The sequence below is a fragment of the Pygocentrus nattereri genome, chromosome 27 (genome assembly GCF_015220715.1).
Source record: "Pygocentrus nattereri isolate fPygNat1 chromosome 27, fPygNat1.pri, whole genome shotgun sequence".
NCBI classification, from domain to species: Eukaryota; Metazoa; Chordata; class Actinopteri; order Characiformes; family Serrasalmidae; genus Pygocentrus; species Pygocentrus nattereri.
The window spans coordinates 15,529,150-15,544,945 of NC_051237.1; the positions used below are offsets into that span (position 1 = coordinate 15,529,150).

General features: G+C 43.5%; 1 protein-coding gene across 10 annotated transcripts in view; it reads right to left on the reverse strand.

Annotated features, from left to right (window-relative positions):
* Nucleotides 1–847: 847 nt before the first annotated feature.
* Nucleotides 848–15,796, reverse strand: part of axin1 (axin 1) — a 36,408-nt gene continuing 21,459 nt past the window's right edge. For 7 of the 10 annotated variants that reach the window (XM_017707513.2, XM_017707512.2, XM_037535471.1 and 4 more), the window contains 9 exons: nucleotides 13,645–13,785; nucleotides 11,793–11,889; nucleotides 9,188–9,325; nucleotides 6,796–7,346; nucleotides 6,472–6,642; nucleotides 6,051–6,299; nucleotides 5,606–5,713; nucleotides 4,218–4,367; nucleotides 3,823–3,949 (listed from right to left, as the gene is read on the reverse strand). In XM_017707513.2, coding sequence (XP_017563002.1) covers nucleotides 3,823–3,949; nucleotides 4,218–4,367; nucleotides 5,606–5,713; nucleotides 6,051–6,299; nucleotides 6,472–6,642; nucleotides 6,796–7,346; nucleotides 9,188–9,325; nucleotides 11,793–11,889; nucleotides 13,645–13,785 — 1,732 coding nt within the window. Of the gene's footprint in view, nucleotides 3,950–4,217; nucleotides 4,368–5,605; nucleotides 5,714–6,050; nucleotides 6,300–6,471; nucleotides 6,643–6,795; nucleotides 7,347–9,187; nucleotides 9,326–11,792; nucleotides 11,890–13,644; nucleotides 13,786–15,796 lie in introns of all 10 variants that reach the window. The other 3 variants (XM_017707517.2, XM_037535470.1, XM_017707518.2) reach the window with 3 other exon arrangements.

A 15,796-nucleotide genomic window follows, 5' to 3' on the forward strand; every position in this document is an offset into this window, starting at 1 on the left:
AGAGGATTTAACAGATAGGCTAAAGACAGATCTGTCCTAAGTGAGAACAGCACTCTCCTTCTGACTTAATGCTCTTGCAGTGTCACGAAAGCACCTCACAATGTTTATGTGGCTCCATTTTCATCTATCTGCTTAGCACACATCGTTAGAAGATTCTAGATGCATCAAAGTGGACCAGTCGCAAATGCGTTCAAGCCCTAAGACTCAGCACTTGAATATGCAGGGCAGGGGTATCCAGTCCTGCCACTTGAGACCACCACCCAGTGGAGCCTATTTCCATCTCTAATCAAACAGATGCAGCTAATCAGAGTCATCGTGCACGTGATGAACCCTTGAGCCGAGCGATAGGGCTGAAGTCAAACGCTGCATGACCGAAGTCCTCAGACAGCAGGGTTAGGCACGCTCCCTGCAGCCAACACTCTGTACAGAGCAAACAGCAGGAAGACAAGATGGAAAAACAGCCACAAAAAGAAGACGACAACAAATAATATACAGCTGATTCAAGCAATTAACACTGCAATAGTGGAGCTCATACATGTCCTATAAAAAAAAGCATCTCTTCGATGGATGTCATCTGTTTTTATCTTTTCTCTTTCCTAGTGAAGTTCATACAGGAGTGGTTCTGCAGACCAACAGTGCCATCATCTGTAAAGTTTGTGTCGGTGAATTAGCAGCCGAGCAACACCGTACATCTTTTCCACCGCCTGCAAAGGCCTTACAAACCACACAAATCAGAAAGTCAATAAGCAAGAAAAGAAAGGAGTAGGAACATGTTCCGAAACGAAAAAGGAGAAGAAATCGACTTCTAAATTAGAGCTGCTGCACTAGAAAACGAACACAATGTAGCTCCGTTTTATTACATGTCTTTATTGTCCAAAGTACCATAAAATGATAACTGTACAACTCGGCACACTTAAGCAGAACCAGGGCACTAAATATCCAAATTGGGTCGCTGGCTGAAGACACATATAAAAATGTACATATTTACATAGAAAAAAAGGCTTATTTGACATGTGACGATGCTCTTCACAAACTAACAGACACGCTCTTACATAGAAGCAAAATAAAAACAATGTGAAAAAAAAAACAAAAAGCCATGATTCTAGTCCCTGGTAATCAGACAGAACGGAGGGGATGAGATTGCAGAGCGTGAGCATGCTCATAAAGGCACTCTGTGATGTACTATATACAGTTAATCCATCCTACGTGAGTGGAGCTCACTTGCAGGCTTTTCACAGTAATTATGACTCTCTTTACATCCCCGCAAAAAAAAAGCCAGAGCATGATGACAATTACACTGTAATTACAATGACTCAGAACAAACTGGTTTAAAAAAGAAGTAGCAGTTCTGATGGGATGGAGGGGAAAAAAAAAAAAAAAAAAGACAGGATTCTTAAAACCTTTAACAGACTGTGAGGACAATGGTGAATAAAAAAATAAAAACAGATATGTTGGTTTTAAAATATCTACTAACACAGGAAGACAGGGTCCTCTTATGGGACGACATTGAGCATCTATAGCATTACAGCACCATTAGAGCTTGCCTCTTTCCAGCAGTAAACACTAAAACGAGTCAGCCCACATCAGTCCTAACCAGCATTCCCTACAAAACAAGCACTGCCCCCTCCCCTCTGTGCAAGAGCTTCATCTTTTGATACATAAAGGGTTTGGGTAACTGTGACAAACAGGACAAGTTGGTGGAAATCATTACCAAAAAAAGACAGACAACAGAAATGGAGAGCACATTGGTAATCCCTACGATATACTGTTCTTTGGTGTTTTGTGACCTCTTAACAAGGTATATCATTTTATGCTAGAGTTACGTTACATTTTCTAAAAAGGAAAAAAAAAAACAAAAAAAAACAACAAAAACAAAAAACAATCAATTCCTGCCAGGCACCAAATTCAGCCACATTAAGCTAAAAAAGCTACAATTCGTTATTCGGTTCTCTTTTTGTAATACATTAAGGTAAGTGTAAACATGATCGTTTTATAGGCCACACAGCCCTCACCTTTTTATCCATTAGACACACATTTGCTTACGGAAGCCCCCACTAACACAACAGATTCCCTTCCCACCCACGCCAACACATTCTGACATGAAACTGCAGCAACAGAAAACGCCTCTCCATACCCCCTGAAAACGCTAACTTTTGATACTTAATACCTATAAAAACAGCTGTTACAAATTGCTGCTGTGCTATTTAGCGTAAGGTTACGCCTTTCGTTGGTTTTTATTTTTCATTTTTATGTATCTAATGCCGGATGAATGCATTCTTAGGTCCCGTCTGCATGCTGCAGGCTAGATGAAAATGGGATCATTAATAGTGTCGTATGCAGAGGTTAAGACTCCCTGTCAAATCACATGTTCTGCTGATTTTCTAAATGGAAATCACTTAAAACTTCCTCTACAACAAAGGGTTCCCAATCCTCATCCTGGAGATCCACCATCCTGCAGAGTTCTGCTCCTACCATAATCTATCAGAAAGGTAATGCAGGCCTTCAAGTGCATCTGAATACCTGAACCAGGTGTGCTAAAATTAAACTAACTAAACCAAGATGGTAAAAATCTCCAGGACCAGGATTGGGCATCCCTGCGTTACAAGGAACAAACTTAAATATGACTTTTTCCTCATAATTTGGATTTATTTGCTCAATTTATCATATTGGGGAAAAAATGACAAAATATAAAATACACCTTAACATTTGCACTGGTCTCATTTTGTGTGTTTTTTCCCAGTATATTCAATTCAACAATTAAACAGTAACTGAGTCTTACACGTACAGAACTATGTAGAGGATGTGTCAACAAAACATGTCACATTCGACCACGGTGCCCAAACCTTTGCATATGACTGAACATGCTCAGTTTTATGGGCAGCAGCTGTAGGTAAGAAACCATGAGACATGAGTCAAACATAGAAAGCCACAGGTCAAACGACAATCCTCTTAAAGGCATGACCACTCAAGGACATCTTTAGATTTTCCCTTCCCCTCTGAGATCAATGCATAACGCGGCGAAAGAGTGGCACGAGCCGGTGCCACTCCGAGTGGAGAACTGATAAGATTGCGTTTAAGGATTAAAAGCACTTGGTAGAGCATGGGCTATAGTTTTCATCAGGCCAACTGCGCAAAAGAGCCTTATGAAAACGTGATATTCTTAAACTGGATCTGTGCCACAGCTTTAAGATTAAACCAATAGCTTTTTTCATTTAAATATTTAAATAGATATAAAACTTTTTCTCTTTTTTCTTGTTTTAAACAGACAGTCTGTACACATCTGGTACCAGTACATATAAAATTACAAGAGATGTTACATTAGAAAGGATACCTTCCTTCTGATACGTCATATCAAAAATATGTGATACTTTAGTAAACATATTTCATAGTAATTCTTTTTTATTCTAGTCAAACTTTACATTGCTACATTACATGTCAAAGTTAGAAATATACCAAAAAAGGGTGAGAGTACGCGGCCTTGCTCCTTTATAAAGTCCGAAGGCTCTCTGAATGTTGTGGTGACCGGTAGCACAGGGCAGCTGTGTGGGAGTAGAAAAGGCTTTAGGGCGGAGGTAGAAGCCTTGGAGTCAACAGCGTGCTTCCCACAGTGCTCCCATTCATCCGTCCTCTCCCTCTCTTGCTTGCCTTTTCTTTCTCTCTCTCTCTCTTTCTCGCCATTTCCTGCAGATACACGTACCCAGTACCATCTCTCAGCACCTCCCGTTCGCTCTCTTTCCAGCTGCTGAGCAGCTCCTCCTAAACGGCTCCAGCGTTTGCACTGTTCCTCCTCTTCCCTCTCCTCCATCACCTCCCCTTTCTGTCTCAGTCGATCTTCTCCACTTTGCCGATGATCTTCTCCTCAAAGATGGGCAGAATAGCATCGTCCTCACGTACCTCCTCGAATACCACTCCACAGTCAAACTCATCACTCACCTTTTTGAAATAATACCTGTGATGTGACAAACCATAAATAAGTCCTACATTACAAAAATACCATTTTCTCATTATAATACTGTTAGATTTCTGTGTTCAGTGACTACATCTCTGACTGAGCATCATTAAACAGACCCCTCATATTTTAGTAAAACCCAACTACATAAAGCACCTTAAATGCAAATTAATATATCACATTTATTTTTCTTGATCACTACAAGGTCAGACACCATCAACAGTAAACATGGCTGATTAAAAAAGGCAGAAGATGAGCGCAGTTTTACCTATAGCTCCCTTTCTTGGTAAGCAGCTCCTTGAACTGTCCCAGTGTGACAATCCTCCCTTTTACTGAAGTCCTGTATGGGATGGGCTCGCCACAGAAGTAATAGGCCACAGTGATGTTCTCACATGGTTGCTTTTTTACCGCCTTGTGTCTGCATAACAGAAGAAAAAAAAAAGACTGAAAAACTCTGTGTGATCAAAGCATTAGACATAAAAGAAAAACTCTGCATAGACTGCAAAGCAGATCTTTTCAAGGGAAAAACACCCTTCCAAAAGATCTTGGTTTGTTGCCGTCAGGCAGGCTACGATGGTATGAACAATGAGATGCCAGGGTAGGATGCGACTTGGGGGACCATTATATCCAAAGTATTTGTCCATTACAGGCCCAGAGTGTGATGCTTGAGAAATGCAGGCAGATGAGTGGGTGTGTGCTAGCCGCCTTGTTCTCAGTTTCAGCAGCCTGTCACATGCCCCACACTTCCCCAAGAGGGAAAAAAAAACCCTAATAATATATACATACATAATAAATATATATATATATATATATAAAAATCACAATCGGCTGTTGCTTTCTTCTTCTCCTCAGTAAAACTTTGATGTTCCCTTACACGACTAACTGCCGATCTACATGAGGAAGAGGCATTAGAGCTTCAAAGAGAGCAAGGCTTCCTCACAGGAACTCAAACTCAAGACGGCACACATCAAAAAGGTCCCTGCTTCCACTGATCAACATCGTATGGGTGCATCCTCCAACTAATGTTAAGTGAGAACAGATTGGACAGACTGACTGATGGACAACAGAGACTGTTGCTACTTACTATCTACCACTTCAACTATAACCATGCAGTTTAGAACTACATGAGGAGGGAAAAGGAGTGAAGCAGTCAGCATAAACAAGGTGGAGTGTTAGTAGGCTTCATGGGCACACATGCTGCACAGCCTAGCCAATGAAATAGGAGGGTTGCACGATATATCAGTTATAACTACAAAAAGGAAATTTTGATTACAATCAGTACCAATACTGCAATTACAGCCAATAATTACAACCAATAACATGGTGTCCAATGTTTACTTGCACACACTGCCACATGGTCATGCCCTAATGCTGTGGAGTAAAAATGTCATCTCTGTAGATGTTATGCTAGGGTTCAACAGGAGAAAAGAGTTTTACCCCATCTTCATGCTCACTGAACTTTGTATATGAAGTTCCAGTGTGAAATAGTTTTAAAAAACTGTTAATAATTGGTTACTATTATCGGCCGAGAAGTTCTATATCGTTGCATCCCTAGAAATGTATACTTTCAGCAGTGGATGGGAGAAGAGAGGTGGATGCTGAACTCTATGGGGGAAGATGGGGGAGGGAATGGTACACGTGGCCAACAGAACATACTCTGCTTCGGAGAGCTCCGTGTCAGAGACGGCGGGCACCACGCTGAGTGGGGGGAACGTGGCAGGTCGGATGGCTGTGCGCCCCCTCTGGATCACCTCCATCACATACCTGAGGAACAACTCCCGAATTAGACACGCTGCCTGCTCTCACCCTAAACCGCGTCCAGCTACACTTATGCAAGGGAGGGATAACCTCTCAGAGGGATTAAACAAAAGAGGTTGAAAGCCAGCTCTGCACCGCGCACATGCTGTTATGCATCAAGTCAGGATTGTAATTGCTTTGTCATTTTGCTTTGACACTTATGATACACGGCTCAGCAAAAATTCTGAACCATACACTTCCTATAATTGAGAAGAAGAGCACAACAAGCATCAAACACTAGCTCCTACCTGAAGGACGAACTGACTTGATGGCTCTGTTCCTTAGAAAGACAGAGTAAACTTACCTCTGCTTGGTCTGCAGGGTTCCAGACTTCTTTTTCTCCTCCTCAAGCCGTCTGCGAGCCTCCTCTAGCTGTGTGAGAGGGTTGGGGGCTGGGTTGGGAGGCATGGTGGGGTCCTGGATGAATGGGTGCGAGGGCAGCACGTTGTTGCGGAGCTGTGTGCTCACCCACGGGTGTACAGCCCCCGGCCGCTCCACAGAACCGGGCCTACCCGGCTCATGGCCCTGGCCCTTCTTAGAGCCTGAGATGCTCCTGAGGAACAGATGGGATTAGAAATGCTTCCAACTTTGCTTCAGCTACTATACAGTTAAACACACATTTATGATTGTCTAGAACTACTGACCATACCTGTCACATGCTTGGAATAGCATATTGTGACAATTGTCCATGAGAATGACATCTGACATCTGTGAGTAACACTCACCCATAGGGACTCTTCTTGTAGCGGCCTGCCTCCTTCTCTCCCTCCATCATCCACTGCAGGATCTTCTGGTTTCTGTCCAGCTCCTCTGAAGGCACAGTTTCTCGCATCTCATGGTTCCGCAGGTCCTCTCCTTTTTTGAATGTTCGCTTTGATAGGGTGCCACCTTTGCTGCTAAAGTAAACAGTAAAGCTGTCAATATTTCAATGTATATGTAATTTATCAATATATCAACCCACAAGTTTAAAAAACAGTGACGCAGCATGGCTTGTTATTAATATTTTAGGCAAACAGTTTGAATTTTAACTGAAGCTTCTGAGAACGTACCCGTAACCCATAGGGTCTATAGCACTGGGGCCAGCGCCCATTCCGTCAGCGTAATTACGCATCTTGGATCCATAGTGGTGCTGCTCCATGTTCCAGGCAAAGCTGCCATGGGCTCTCATTGCTGCCTCTGATTCTGTCTGCTCTTTCGGCTTGCTGCCCATGGTGTGATGTGGGTGGTGCATGTGTTTGTGGTGGTAAACATGCGACGTCTCATTCTTGAGCCCCAACCGTGCCTGGTGCTTGCCCTGGCCTCCCGCCAATGGCATCGGCAACCCTGGCATCTTGGCTGAGGGCAGGCCGTCTGGCGAGCGCGACTTGGGCGAGTGGCGACCCGTGCCTGGTGACTGACAGCCTGGCGTCTTCATAACACGCTGCACATGCTCATCCAGGATACTCTCAGGGTTCTCCTCATGAGCGTCACGTAGAGCAAGCCCATTGTAGCTCACGTCTGAGTAGCGTGCAGTGTAGTGCTGCACGTGGACAGCAGGTGGCAGTCTGTGGCTGGCCAGCGATGGCGCTGTGGAGATGTCTGCATCATCACCCTCCTCTTCCTGCAAGGGGTCAAGGACAGTTAGCTACAGACGCTGTCAGTATCCTATGACCTACACTGAGTCGAAGATAGACAATGAGGTGGATTTTGAAATAATTTACAGAATTAGATACTATATATGCCCATTCGTATCTTGCAGTGATTGCTTTTGTTATCTATTTATGTATTAAATAAGGCTAAAACCAATAGAAACAATCACCTTAAAATATATGACTTTGCCTGTACCTTTACCAAATTACAAACAATTAGATTTTTTAGTTGAACTGCTTATTTAAGAACAAATTACAGTCCAGTCCTTGGACTGGACGTTAAGATCTAAACTCATCACTGGTTTACTACTCAACAGCTTTTGTGTGTTATTACAGAATGACGCCACCAGATGTCACCCTCATACACATATCAACATGTCAACATATCAACACCAAGTCTTTGTTGACACAATGTTAATAACTCATTTGTGTTTTAACATAACTGCACAAAAATACTAGCACAATTTTACAGCCATGTAATTTATAGCGAGTGGTCCAATAAAACCCTAAATATAGCGCCCATTAAGACACAGACATCAATATGAAGCAGACTGAGCCTTGCTGTTAATGTATTCCACTCCCTGATCCCCCAAACAGAGGCAGTTTAAGCCCCCGAGTGAGGCCTCTTGCTGTGAATCTTGCTCAGCCCACCTTTTGATAGCAATTTGATATTGGATTCAGTGGCGAACAGCAGCGAATAATTTATGGCTACAGAACTTTGATGCTCTCTCCAGGTAGCGCAACCCGAGGAGGTAGCAGCAGATTTTTTCTGAAGACCTGGCACATGCAAATTTCCCCCCCCCTAAACAGCTGTGCAGGTCATCGCTCTACGCTCCACATTACATCGCTCATGCCAAATAAACAGGAGAAGAGGTGGGCCAGCGTGAATATACCGCAATGCGCAAACCAACGAGTTGGCGGTTTGCAGAACCTCTAAGAAGAGAACGCTGTAATTACCATGGCAAAGTTTGACCTGCATGTTAATAAATGTTGCATTTTTGACACATGCCAGTGAAACCAGAGCAGGTGATCACCAATTTTAAAAGCTCATAATCTGAACTACTGATAACACTGTCAAACACTGCTCAAAGACATGCAGATACAAATAAAGCAGGCAAAATGTATTCAGTCTCGGCTCAGTGGGGAGAAACCAGGAAGCAACAGACTTGTTATGTGCTGCTGATGGGAAAGAAGAGTTGAAATGAGTTCGGGAGTCTTCTTTCCTGAAAGCACAGAACTCTGCGCTAATCTCGGAGGAAGGCAGCAAGCGGTGAGAATATCAATTAAAAGACAATGACATTCCAACTTCAAGCTCTTAATAACGGAGAGCTACTGGTCCGTGACGGCAGTTCCTCTTACAGAAGGCCAAACTACACAAATTATCTGCCTTGAGACTTAACACCTGGCTTTGTGTGGGGGAAAAGATTCCCATTTGCGGAGAGTGCCGGCATTTCTTCACGCCCCAGCTCACTTCAAACAAAGTCATTACACAGAGGCAGACTAGCGAGTGGCTCAGCCTCTGCAGGTGTTTCACCTGACACTGAAGACAAAGAAACAACAGAAACGAAGTGGGACGTCTGATAAGCCTCCTTGCAACACATCCCACGGCCTCCCTCAAAAAGAACTGTCTGGGGATCATGATGATCCAACACCAGAGGATTCTCAAGCTGCCTTTTTTCTTTAGTTTCTTGAACACAGTTGCCAAACAAAGAAACTAAGTTTAGACGTCAAGCATTAGGGTATCCTCGTACTGTAGGTAAACTAAGGTGGTGAAAAGAAAGACAGGACTGTGGTGTTTTAGGAGTGTACTCACCAGCCGGACTCTCTTGAGACGCTCCTCCAGTTTCTCCTGCGCTTCTCGCTCCCTCAGCACCGCCTCCAACCGGCTGATCAGCTCAGCTGCAAACTTCTCTGGCTCCACATGGATATCCTTTGGCATCCGGTTTGTGCGCTGCACAGAAACAAGGCCAGTCAGAACTAAAGGGTAATACACTAGTACCTGACATTCACTGTTCAAAAAACGCAAGTGCTGGCTGCATCAGGCAGACGCTGCTCCAAGCTTGGGGTTATAGACAAAAGAGGGAGGAATGTGAAAAGGAATTAACTCAACGATTAGAAAAGGAACACAAAACCAACTACTAGTGAGGCTGGCACAATGCATGTAATGCAAATAACAGTGCCCTACTTTGATAATCTCAGTTCAAGGTTGAGCTCAACGGGTCAAAATAACAGAACCAAGTACCCAAGTCCAGTGAGATGGTCAAGACAACTCTGCGGTGCCTAATTTTGAAGCCATACGTTCTAACTTGCTCACAGCAAAGTGAACTACACCATATCATAGAGAACCCGCTGATGTTGACCAGCAGACGACCATAATCGCTCTTGATCAGAGAAGATTATATGGCACAAGAGAGTGGTAAATTCAGATCAAAGGCCTACATTGTACTATTTTCTGCTTTCATACCAGAGGGATTCCAAACAACACAAGTCCAGGAAATGTATTATTCCAGAAATCTGGAAGAGAAGCACATGGGGGAGGGGGTAGAAGGATGAATCAACAAGTCTCAGGCAGCCCCTGGCCAGCATCCAGCAAAACCTTACAGGAGCCCTTAAAATTTTGATTACAGGGTCAAATCTGATCTGGACTCTCCATTTCAGCTCTCTTTGTTCAGAGTCTCGCCTCACTTTAGATTCATCAGTCTCCTCCCCGGCCCATATGGCTGCGCGCCCAGTGAAGCAGCAGTATCTGTCAAGCCTTGACAAGATGTTGTGGCTACTGACTGTGCTTCACTGCTGCAGACCACCCTTCAAGAATAAAAGCATTTTTCCTCTTCTTTCTCTCCCTTTGTGAGACAAAGCATGGTAAATCGCCAGAAGAATTGAACGTACTAGCCTCAAAGCATCAGACGTGGAAGACAATATGCCATCCTTAATGCCCTAATCAGACATTTAGACAACTGGCTGTTTTTTTTTTCTTTCAGTACAGCAAACAATACATTACTAAAAAGCACAGTATGTATGTTGACTATATCCTTTGTTAGACAACCCAGAGCTAGCTTTGGAACGACTAAGCAAGCTCTAATGTGTGTTTCAGTGGACAAAAAACTAAATTAGTGCTAAACTAAACTAAATTTTCAGGACAAGGTAACAGAACTCAAGAAATTAACAGCATGTCCCTTTGATAACTGAGGTATGAACTTCATACAAATTCTGAACACTACGCGTCATTTAAATAGGATGCCATCTGCCACAGTGCCTTCTTGTATTAGGTCTACCTCTGCAAAGTCCTAGCTTGTGTGACTCTCATGCTACATTCATCCATAAACTCATTTATATTTGTCGTATTTACATGTTTAAATCATTTAGCTCCATTCAAAGCTTGGATAAGCAAACAACAGAGGCAACTGTACAGAAACATGTACTTACAGAAGACAAAGATCAAAACACTGACTGTTCCACATACATTACATTTCTCAAAAAGCACAAAGACTTTATAGTCTAGGCATAAATTAAATCGGTCCATACTTAAAAAGATCACACCACTGTATGGTCTGCTGCTGTTATTCAGAGAGAGTGCTGTTTTTTTTTCTTCTTCATGACAGTATTTCCTTGCACTCTCCTGCATAACCGAACTAAAACACGAACAAAGAAAGCCTCTTTAGATGTACAGTGCTTACATTTACTGTGTAGTCCTGGGCTGGTTGTGTCACTGCTTTTAAAATTCTTGACAAGAGCTTTAACTTAACATAGGACACAACACTTGGCATCGAAGCCGATGCTCCATGTTTACTCCTCTGCATTAAACTGGAAATGTACATTTCCCGGCTCTCTCGATTCTCTATACGTTGAGTGAAAGCCCCTGGTGGAGGGAAGCGCGGGTTTGCTCGGTTAAATTGGGCTCCATCTCAGAGGCTCCAATTATGCTGCAGTCAGTGCAGCGGGAAAGCCCAGCCATCAGAGGAGAGCCTTCACGTCTGCTGGGCATGGGCAGGCAGAGCTGAAGAGAACATCAGGAACGCTTCAGACAGCGCGCACACACACACACACACACACACACACACACACACACACACACACACACACACACACACACACACACACACACACACACACACACTCTCTCACTCCATCAGCTATTCGGCAGCACATGATCAAAGGCCCCCCAGCCACCGCTGTGCATCTTAAGAATGCACATTCATTTCAGGGGAGAGTGAGAGCGAGGAGGCACAGAGAAGAGAGAAAGGAGAATGACAAAAAAAAGCCCACAGATGATAGACAGAGAGGTACAGACACAAAAAAAGAAGAGGAAAGAGGTGTTTGTGGGAGAGAGAGAGCGAGAGAGAGAGAGGGCAAGGCAGAGAAAAAAAAAGGCTGCAGTGTGCAGAGAGTCAACAAGATGTTGTTCAAAGGATACTTACAGGAATATGAGGTAGTGGCACTCGCCCATTAGCTTTGGCACTTTCGTGCATCTCACGTCGAGACTGTTTACGATATCTATAAGGTGGGACACCATCTCTGATGGGAGAAAAAACATACAAGAATTAACATTACAACATTAATATTCAGATTATAAACAATAAGCATTAGCATACAGTACATCTAATGCTCATCTGCTGGTATTTTATGCACATCTGGCAATATTAAGTAGCCCTTATAAATTATGTGCACAATATATAGGATGTACTTTCCTCTTCCAGAAACACAGCAAATACAAAACCACTGACCAAAGACACAACATGACCCCTTCAACGTCCATGCATGTAAAGATAAAATGTAAAAGCAAAGCTACATTGTGTACATCTACATATTTTAATGCATCACACTGTGATCAGAATATCAGTGCTGTGGCACGAACAGGGCCGCTTCATTTAAATTCCACAGGCGCGTAACAAAGCAGAATCGGAACGATTTTTTCCTGTTGTTTCACAGACTGTGGGCGCATGTCTGTCTGAATCGCTAAGGCAGTAGCAGTGGTAGTTCAGGGCCCCTCTCTGCTGGGGCCCCAGGGAGGCTTTCATCCCCTTGGGGCTCTGCCAGTCCCGCTGTGCCCACCACCCTCCACCAGGGGCTTGCTGCTGATAATGGCCTCTAATCTAGACCACTTCAGACACATGTTTTCGTCCTGCTGCGCTGCCTTTCATGTTTCTTTAAACATGATTCCCCAGTGCCATCTCTGAACTTAGCACGCTCCCCGTGTCTCTGTCTCGCTCCCTGGCTGCTTTTCCCCAAGCCATCATGTCCTCGTTCACCTCCCTAAAAGGAAACGCACTTCCTGCAGAGAAGGAAGAAAGAAGAGCCTTCGCACTAAATGACAGCATGTGTTCAGCAGCAGGGTCGCGTGAACGTAAGAACGGGCCGAGCACTACAGACAAGCTGGCTGATATAAGGGAAGCGGGCAAGTAATTAAGTTATAGCATAGACGGTAACTGAAAACGGAAATGAACCTCTTAATATGGCTTTCCTTCCCTCACCTTACAGACCGTGATACAGCTGCCTCTCAGCTAGTTAATATAATTGCATGTGGTCAATATCTTTCTGGAGCTGTGAAATGGAGAGAACAAATTTGATTACTGCTTTGGCCAAGGCATGCTTTAATCTAACACAAGGGGCTTCATTTTCAAGGTCTTATTTGCTTTCAATATTTCATTTCCTGTCCTTTCAGGAATCTGCCATGTTACATACAACGTGGGGGCCAGTCCCTTTGAGTTCGGGGCAAGCTAATTTGAAGGGAAACACAAGTCGATGCCTTCAAATTATAGCCTGCAGGCCCCGGGTACAGCCCAATCGGAGGCTCTATAATTAGCATAAGTAATGACATTTCGAGGCTTTTGGTAGGGCGGGTAATGAGCAGATGGGCCGCCTCAGAGGAGGGCCGATTTGCCTCTGGTCCCACAGCAGTGCAGGAGGGGGAGGCGCCTCTGAACATGCAGAAGAAGCTGCTTGGAGATCAGCCGTCAATGGCAGCTGCGAACTCCGGCTTCAAACGCTCCGAAGAGGAGCTACTACAATCTGCTATGATGAGAAGGCATTGCGCTCCTTGTCGCTCGTTAATACATATATGGCTCTGCAGCACTGTTGGTAAATTTTACTTTGAGGGCAAGGGAAGTCCATCTGATTTGACTGGGGAATCATGTTAACGTGCAACTTGATAACGCGGTGATAACACAAGGGTGTCGTTCCTGTGAACTGTGTGATGTCTCACGCACTCATGTTTGCACAAGGACAACTACTCTGCTGGTGCCAGTGAGGTGAGTGAGTGTGTGTACATACACACTGCTGTCTGTCAGAGAGAGGGTGTCGGCATCACTGGACATGCTCTGCTGCTCGCTATCGTTGGCGCTGGTGGCGGGGGCCAAAGCGTATCCTGTGTTGACGTAGTATGGGTTGAAAGGCTCCCTCCATGGTGCATGCCTAAGGACAGGACAACAGAAGAATAAGTCTACAACAACATTACAGTCATCAACAATAAAAAGCAATTTGAAATTAAGTCAATATATTGCTTTTTCAAATGATCGTTGGAGTGCAATTAGTTCAGCGCAACTCATTCCTGACACAAACCATTATCACAGATTTCAAGATTTCCATTCATAAAGCATTCAGCTATCCAAATATATTACGCTTACAAGTGTGGTTTCATCTATGCTCATTAAAGCAACCTAAACAATCAGTCCACACTGCCACAAAAAGGTACACTGATTTGTTGTTCATTCATGTCTTGAGCGGATATCAAAAAGCACCAATGGATGTTCACATTGAGCCAATTCACTGATCAACTAGGGCTCTAGGGGCATGCAGAAAAAAAGAACAAAAAGTTAACTGTTCCCTTGTGTTTCAATTAATAATAGAGATAAAGATGAATGAACGATCTTTAGAGTAGTTAAATGATGCAAAGAAAAACTAGGTTCAACACAAGAGAATAGGGGCATAATACAAAATATTACAATGCAATTGTACTACTAAATATTTCCACTGCTTCCACTAAAAGAGTTGCAGTATGACAAAGGTGTGAAGATGATTTCCAAGCTTCATGGTGATGCGGGGGCAGGCATTTAGTACATATGACTGTACTGGTCACCAGGCTTTGATCAAAGTGTTTGTACTACCGGATGCAGTACTGTTTTCATGTGACAAGTGCTATTCTAGAAACCCTAATGGCAGAAAATAACCTACTGCTACATTTCCAACATATTTACAGTTGTCAGTGAAGTAAGTGCGTCTCCAACACTAGTGTTGTAGAATGTATATGTGACGGATGAAGAATTTCAATCGCTGAACAGGAGAAAGTGAATCACATACTGAGGTGGCTTGATATTGGTCAGAGAGCTTACAAGATAAGAGCAGTCATTCAGCAAGCTCACAGCACTGACTAAAGGAATTGGTGTGATCTATCAGAATTTAATATGAAGTGTGCTGTTGTCTGCAATAGTATGGAATGCAGTAGTGCACCGAGAAAGGCACGATCTTTTAAAGATTGGATAATCACCTGGATAAATCACTCAACCTACCAGGCCAATATTTCAATAGTGAAAGTGAAGCCCTCAATAACATCTATAATTCAAGGCTACGTCAATTAAAATTAGTCATGCTCTTAACAAACAAAGCTAGATGAGACTTCAAGTTCTAGTCAAACAGTACAATAATAACACTTCAAATTCATGAACTTGAAATGAAATCCAAATATCTGGCTTCAGCTGTTCCATATTCAGGCCTACATTTCAGAAAAGACTATTCACAATCTAATACAGCATGCGTGATATAATTAGGTAGATCCTGATGGCCTGGCTTCTCTAACTGTGATGATTAACGGCGAAACCTCCTCTCTTCAGGTGGCTCAGTACGGAATGTCCCATGTCTTTTGGTGTGCCATCTTTTATTGATCTGTGATGTGAGACCACATATCCATCGCAGTGCAGCATGCTGTGTGAACTACAGACATTACATTGAAGGAATTTGTTATGAGCCGTGTCCTAAGGCTGAGGAGAGAGAAAGAAGAAGAAAGAGGAAGAGAGAGAGAGGCAGACCTGGGTTTACTGCAGCCTCCAGTGATTATTCCCAGCTTTCGGCCTATCCTCAGCCTTCTAATGATTCGAGCAGCAGGCATGTCAATATTCACAGTATCACAGAGAGCCAAGAGCCTGAGGAGAGACGCTCCCCTGCCTTCCCCACTATCACTCCACTTGCCACTCCATTTGATTCCTCACCAAACAGCAGCTCATAAAAAAACGCAGACAAGGGTGGACAAGGAGGCTCTGTATTATTACTGTGATTTCACATAAAATCAATTATTTTCTCTTTTACAATTACAGCAAACTCTGTTCAAAATGAACCATCTGAGGGAAGCGCTGGTATAAAACTAACATATTAAGTTTGAACTGGCTTCCTCTGCACCCCATTACCAGTCAAAAGACCACCACCCAACACC